Source organism: Eretmochelys imbricata, chromosome 14 (assembly GCF_965152235.1).
Source record: "Eretmochelys imbricata isolate rEreImb1 chromosome 14, rEreImb1.hap1, whole genome shotgun sequence".
Taxonomy (NCBI): Eukaryota; Metazoa; Chordata; order Testudines; family Cheloniidae; genus Eretmochelys; species Eretmochelys imbricata.
In genome coordinates, this window is record NC_135585.1 from 22,552,929 (window position 1) to 22,560,545 (window position 7,617).

General features: G+C 55.9%; 1 protein-coding gene across 1 annotated transcript in view; it reads right to left on the reverse strand.

Moving 5' to 3' along the window:
• Nucleotides 1-2,711, reverse strand: part of USP43 (ubiquitin specific peptidase 43) — a 188,780-nt gene extending 186,069 nt beyond the window's left edge. Inside the window, exon 1 of the mRNA XM_077833850.1 lies at nt 2,124-2,711. Within this exon, the coding sequence (XP_077689976.1) occupies nt 2,124-2,711 (588 nt within the window). The remainder of the gene's footprint in view (nt 1-2,123) is intronic.
• Nucleotides 2,712-7,617: the final 4,906 nt, after the last annotated feature.

A 7,617-nucleotide genomic window follows, 5' to 3' on the forward strand; every position in this document is an offset into this window, starting at 1 on the left:
TGCATGGGGCAAAGGGAGCAGAATTACCATAGAGCGCAACCTCCAGCAGAGAGATCTTCAAATAAAAGGAGCTGTGGACTTGGATGAATAGATTGTGGGGCTCTGCAGCCTCTCATAAAACCTCCAAGCTCTTGCATATTCCCACGGGAGATCTTATTTTCCAGGGAGATTAAAAATTGGGAGGAAATTGATGTCACACGCAGATAACCACCCGGGGGAGGAAATTAAGAGTTAAGGAGCGAACTTTTTTCCTCCCTCCCTGCCTGCCTAGGAATGCAGCTATCTGGGGAGGGAGGCTCTCATCATTACACTGATTTACACAGGCAGATTGTGCCCATTATTACAATAGCAGGATGCATGCTATAAAAGCTACAACAAACATTTGCCACCCATTACCCCAGGCCCCCAGCCCGGCCTCTGCCTCCTCCACTCCCTAAGATGCCCTCTGGTGAAAGGCCCAGATCACAGGTGTGCAGGGAAGGGGGGAGATGGGATCCCACCAGACAATTCACAGTCCTGCCCCCGGGTAGCTCCCAGTCCGATTCCATATTCTTCTCTCACAGATCACGGGAGTGTCTGGAGTCTGCTCATCCCATTGCAGGGCTGAACTAAAAATCCGCACCCAGCAGCCACCCCCGAAGGCAGCCAGCACAGGAGGCAGGGAAAAGGGAGCTTACTCCACTACCTAAGTGAGGGAGGCATGCAGGCTCCTCCGTGCTCTCAGTAAAGGGGTGAGTGGGTGGAAATGGGGTTGTTACAATTCTTCTGTGCCTCTCCGGAGACGGCTGCTCATTCTACCTACACGGGCACAAGCTCAGCATGAGCAGCTGCTGTCACAGCTGCCAGGTGGGGAAGGATCTGGGAAGCCTGGCAGGTGAGAACCCACCTCCTGATGCCTCTGATTCTAGCCCCACATATACAGGCAGGCTCGGCTGGACAGCCTTCTCACCAGCGTGGGGCTGGGGGGCCAGGGAGTGGGTGGGCGCCTCGGCAATTACTTAATAATAAATATTCCATTTTCATCTTCAAAGTGCTTTACAAACACTAATCCTGCTGATTAGCACTGGGGCTTCCAGGTGACACCCTAGCCACGGAGAGCGCTCCCACGAAGCCTCATCTGACGCCGGTGCCACGGGAGAGACAGGTGGTACATACTGCAGGAGCTGGGGTACTTGGGCACATGGGCATCAGGCCACAGGGCTAGGCACATTGCCCTTAGCTCTCTCCAGTCTATGCACTGTTGTTCCCCAGAGGATCTCAACACACTACACAAGTGGTTCAGTGTCACTCCCTATTTTACAGATGGAAAACACTAAGGCTCAGGAAGACTGCAAGAAATTTACTCCCCTGTCGAACAGATGATATCACCACTCACACAAATAAGGGCTCACAGGACTGGCCCACAGGACCGGCTGTTCCACTCATGCCTAAACTCTGCAACTTTTTCCACCAGGGCACACACCTGGGCCAGCACATAACCCACTGAAGGCTCTGGAGCTCCGCCACACCAGGTGGGTCCACACTGAACAGGGTACAGGACTCAGTTACATCAGTATATCTTCAGGGGAGTCACACAGCGTAGCCCACAGCAGGATCTGGCCCACAGCAGGATCTGACCCACAGACTCAACTCATTCTCCTACTAAGATGGCTGCATGCTATGGACAAGAGGCTATCCCCCAGCCTCCCAGCCAGCTGCACCTGCTTACCAGACTGAGCCCACCTCCTACCCCACAACCAAGCACAGCTGGCATACCTCTAGCTCAGAAGGTCTTGGCATTGCGAAACCTGAGGCTTAGGGTGACAGGGTCCGGGGTGCGTGGAGATGCACCCCTAGTGTGACTCCTTGTTAAGGTAAATAAAGATAGAGAGAGGACTAGAAGTACCAGCATCAGTCCGGCGCACATGCTGGTCGGCTGGATGCCACTGCGCTGTGTGATTTTGATTAGCACTAGATTGGAAATGGAGTTAAGGTTGGCGTGGGGGCAGCGTTAAGGTTAGGGTTAAAGCCCCCCGCACCCACAGCCCCTGAGCACTGGGCCATGGTTAGGCACCCACCCCAGTGAACCTGGCAGGTGCCCCTTGCCCCGGCCCGTGGCTGGGGGTCCGGGTGCCCCATCCTACCTTGAACTCCACAGAGAGCTGCGGGGTGTAGTCCAGCGTCCAGAGCGCCCGGACCAGGGCTGCCAGCTGCTGGGTGACCTCTCCGGGGGCGCCGCGGGCCCGGTACCGCTCCAGGCCCAGGAACTCGGCCAGCAGGTCGGTGTTGCTCAGGCACTGCACCACAGCGTTCATGAAGCACGTGTTGCCGTGGTTCTTCAGCCCCTGCACCCCGGGGGGACGCCCCTCCGCCGCGCCCCCCGGGGGGCTCCAGGAGCGCCGAGCCTCCGGCCAGCCGCTGCCTCCCCCGACCTGCTCCTCCGGCGGGGCTGCCCCGGGGGGCCCGGCCGGCGGGGGGGCCGGGGGGCACCGGAACCCGCCCTCATCGTCCTCCGGCTCCGCGCCCCCCCGGCGGCTCCCCCCTCCCAAGTGCGACAAGGCGCTCAAAGTTTTCAGCAGGCGGCTGACCAGGCTGCCCAGGGCGCGCAGGGGTCTGCGCCGGGAGCCCCGCCGCCGCCGCCGCCCGGGGGGCTCCGTGCCCCTGCCCGGCCGCTCCTTGGGGGGCTGCGGGCTGGCCCCTCTCCTGCCCCCCGCCTGCGGCTGGTCGCCCATCTCCTGGCCCCGCCGCTCGCCCGCCAGGCACCTGATTCACCTGCCTCCCCCTGCGCGCTGCGCCCCACGGCGCCGGCTGGGTGCCCGCGGGCCGGCCGAGCTGCCCCCGACAGGTGCCCCGCGGGCCGAGGGGATGCTGGGCATGCTGCCGGCCCCCCTCCCTGCGCGGCGCTGGGTCCCGGAGCCGCTGGCTCGGGGTGTGCGAAGGGGCAGCTCCTCCCCCTGCTGGAATCTGATTAGCCTGGTTTAGTTGGGAAGCGGGGGGTGGGGGGGGAGGGCAGCGGCTCTTCGCAGGCGAGACGCTGCTGCTGCTGGTGGTGAGAAGCAGCACTGGCTGGAGCCCGCCCTGGAGATGGGCTTTGCCAGGGCTGGGCGTGGGGAGGCTGCCCGAGTCAGGTGTTTCCAAGAGGAAGTAGCACTGCCCAGCAGCCACCCCGAGCCCAAGGTAAACAGCTCGGAGGCTGCTGGAAGCGAGCCAGGCGGGCACCGGCAGAGACCAGAGGCAGCTGGTCTGTGACTGCGGAACTCCCCTCCACAAGAGAGGAGGGCAAGCAGACAGCTCTAAAGACAGGTTTCAGAGGGGCAGCCCTGTTAGTCTGTATCCGCAAAAAGAAGAGGAGGACTTGTGGCTCCTTAGAGACCAACCGATTTATTTGAGCATGAGCTTTCCTGAGCTACAGCCCACTGCATCGGATGCCTGTAGTGGAAAATACAGTGGTGCTCTAGGTCAACCTGTTCTCTGGCGGGTCTTACACCCTGCTCCTCGCCTAGTATCTGAGCAGCTTCCAGCAAGGTGACTAGCAGCTGTCACCTTTGTTTTCTCATCCTCTCCCTTGTTTTCACTAGCTCCCTCTGTTTACTCCCAGCCCTCCCCCTATGGTCCGAATCTCAGGCCTGCCTACGCCACACTAGAAAAGTTGTGCTAGTCTACGTTAGAGTTATACTTTGTGCTTCTTTCAGCAGCGTGTACTGGGGCAGCCCCCCAGCACGGGTTTCAGCAGCAATGCAGATGGTGGGGCATGGCTTATGAGTAGGAGGGTATGGGTATGTACCCAAGTGCATGTGCTATACAGCTCTCTCCTCCTTGAGCCAGGCCTCCCCCTGCAGGGAAAGACTTTGGCAGTGGGAAAAGACTGAGTCCCCCCCCCCCCCATGCCAGAGCCTGTCACTGGCTGCCACAAGTAGCTACACTTCGCAGTCTGGATGCAGCCACCTGTTGACTATGACACCTAGCTACACACAGCCTACACCCCCCCCCCCACCAAAAGTGTAGACATAGCACTAATTACACTGCTGCAGACCAGTTTAGCCCTCGCTTACATCAGCTTGCGTCAGTAAATGATCAACTGATTTAAGCGGGGGGGTTACACTGATTTAAGCAGGGGGTTACACTGATTTAAGTGTCTCTACATTAGGAGTTTAAGTCCATCTAGTTAAACCAGTGCAATTTTCCTAGTAGGGATAAGGCCTGAAATCCAACAAATAATAATCTCCTCTGTTTATGGAATGGAATCGAAGGACCAAGACAAAGACTGTAGATGGGGGTGAGCAAACTTTTTGGCCCAAGGGCCACATCGAGATGCAATACTGTATGGAGGGCCAGGTAGGGAAGGCTGTGCCCCCTATACAGCCTGGTCCCCGCCCTCTATCCACCCCTTCCTACTTCCCATCCCGACTGCCCCCCTCAGACCCATCCAACCCCCCCGCTCCTTGTCCCCTGATCACCCCCTGCCAGGACCGCCCACCCCAAACCACACCCCCTCGGATCCCACCCCCATCCAACCCCCCCTGCTCCTTGACCCCTGACTGACCCCCACCCCGACAGGCCTCCTGGGACTCCTATCTAACCCCCACCCCGTTCCCAACCAACCACCCCAGAACCTCCTCCCCATCCAACTGCTCCCTGTCCCCTGACTGCCCCCTATGCCCCCCTACCGCCAAACGCACCACTGCCACCCCCTTACCATGCTGCTCAAGGGCTGGGCAAGATGGTCCCATGGGCCATAGCTTGCCCACCTCTGGTGTAGATAGATTCCATCCCTTGGTCCCTATGGAGCAGGGCCCCTGGCTTTTGCCATTTCTATAAAGCTCTGCTGTAAACTTCTGTACTTTCTGCTGGAACACATATGCTTGCTGAGGGCTTTGGGCCAAATTCATCCCAGGTGTAGTTTCATTACCCGCAGTGGTGTTTGCAACAAGGGCTAGTTTGGCCTGATTGCGTTTAAAGGGGCTCTGTCAAGATAAAAATCCTCTTTGTGAAAAAATAATCCTACCCATCTCACTGAGAACATGGAGAGGACTCAACCAAGGAGAATGCAGAAATCTGTTCAGGTTATTTTGCCCATAGTGACACTAAGGTGGACCAGACGATTTCTATTTTATTTCTAGTCAGTTTCACTTTCAGGGGCTCATTCACCAGAGCTACTACCTGCTGCCTTCTACCCATCTTAGGCACCAGCCTGGCCCCCTCTAGCATTTGCAAAACTAACAGTCTTTGATGGATTCTGTGACAGTGTGAGGTCTTGCTCCCCTCTTCTGCCAACACAGGCTGATCAGAGACCAGAGACCTTTTGTTAACCACCACCCTGTAGCTTATTTACAGTGCTCTTCCCCCCACCTTCGCTGTCCCATACACCACATGGTTTGCAACATCCACAGCTCTTCCACCAAGGAGTGGAGAAATCTCTCCACCCACAAAGCCTTCTTAGTTCTGGCTCTGCCACCCTTCCTCTCTCCCCAGCACGTCCTACCTATGCCACCTTCTCCCCTCTGCATCCAGGGCCTAGTTAGTGCTTTAATGCTCCCCAGCCCATGCTAATCTGCTAATGAGGCACAATCAGGTCCAGGTGAGGGGAACTAATTGATGTTTAAATGAGCAGAGCGCAGGGTCAGCTGTTGGTTTCCAGCACTCACAAATTTAGCCTTACAACAGCTCTGTGCAGCAGGGCAGGGCAGGGCAGGGTGTTCAGCAGGGGAACTGAGGCCCAACTCCTCAAAGGGATGGAGGTGCTGAACTCCTCCTGCTTTCAATGAGGAGCTGGGCCCAAGTGACTTGCCCAAAGTCACACAAGCTGAGCAGAGCCGGGAACTGAATCCCAGTGTTCTGAGTCCCAGACCAGCCCCTAACCATAAATGCGGAGGGAATTGATTGAATTTCAAACAACAAAAAATAATGGTGGTTTGAGTCATATTTTTAAAATCATGACAATGTTTCTATACATGTGAGAGCCTGGGACCCACTTTCCTTTACAGAAACCCCTAAAGCCTCGGCACTAGGTTACTATGACTGCTACACCATGGCACAGCAGCGATTGACAACCACCGCTCCCAGCCAGCCATGCCATTTCGGCCTCTAAGGCCAGCACTCACCTACGTAACAAGCGGGGCAGGGGGGAATGGAGTGAAATGCACTAGTCCAGTGCTTCTCAAGCTATCTGATGTGGGGGACTGGTAATTTTTTTTTCCAGTGTGCGCACAGACCGGCAGCCGAAGGCTCGCAGACCGGCACCAGTCCGCGGACCACCACTTTGAGTAGCACTGCACTAGACCATTTCCTGCAGGTGCAGTAAGCAAGACACCAAAAAGAAAGTACAATACTGGGGGATAAGTCCACCTCTTTCCCCAGTGGGTGCATTGGGACCATTATTGAGCTACTGGGAGCAGTACTGCAGTGGCCCCAGCTGAGATCAGGCCCCCATTGTTGGCACTGTTAGACACACTGTAAGAGACAATTCCTGCTCCAGAGAGAGAAAATTATGCAAGCTGTGGACCCACCCAGCACTACAAACCCTGCTCCCTTGGAGTCCATAGGACTCCCACGTACAGTGGGCTTGCAGGTTGTGGTGTGTGCAGCCATGTAACTGATAGGAGATCTCGCTATGCTGCACTGTTAGACACAGAGGCATCCCCTCCACTTTGTGTTTCATTTCAGATGCAGAGTTTTCCAGAGGGGTCACACACACTGTGCTTTCTCTGTGTGTATTTGTTCTTCCTTTGCTTGTTGTTTTCCTTAACCTGAAATAAAAGTGACGCAGAGTGAAAGGAGATTTCTAACTGTCAGATGAGGGAGGTTCTGGAACAGCCTCCAAAAAGGAGGACTGGTGGCAAACAATCCAACTGGTTCAAAGACGCAGCTTGATAAGTTTCTGAACAGGATTTTATGATGGTGTTGGCCGCAATAGCAGGCAACTGGACTTAATAACCTAGGAAGTCCCTTCCAGTCCTATGATTCTGTGAAAGGCCATGTTCTTCTCTTTGCGGGAGTGGGGGAACCATAACACAGGATCAGGCCCTTTAGAGCTATACTGTCCCATTGTTGTGCACTCAGCTTTCTTTCAGTCTTCCCTGGTGCGCCAAGACTTATTGAAAATCAACATTAACAGTCCAGCCTTACTAAAGACTCATCAACTTGCTAAATACTCATCAGCTACTATCTATGGGGGATTTGAGGTGGGTAGGCCTCTGAAATGAGATGCCATGGCCGGGGGAGCGTGTAGCACCCTCTCCTGCCAGGTGGCACTCTGGGACACAGATGGTAGTTGATGAGTCTTGGCTAACAGAGTGGCCCTTTTAGCTCAGGCAATAGTGGCTCATGTTTAAGCTCCAGAGGTCGCAGGTTCAATCCCCGTTGCCCACACCTCACGCAAGGGGTTGCATCACACATGCATTAATGTGGAGCGCTCTGACACACAGGCCTGATTCCACAGCACATGGCAGGGCGCATAGCCCCTTTCTAGACTGCCTCGCCCCCCGCAAGTCTCCATAGCAGAACCATAGGGATTCCTCTGCATTTAAGGGGCTTCATATCTGGAGACAACAGGCCATGATTTCACACCTAGTGACAATGGACCCTGGTGCCAGCCTCTCAGGGAGAGCTGCCCTACTCTCTGACAAGACCCTGGGCTCC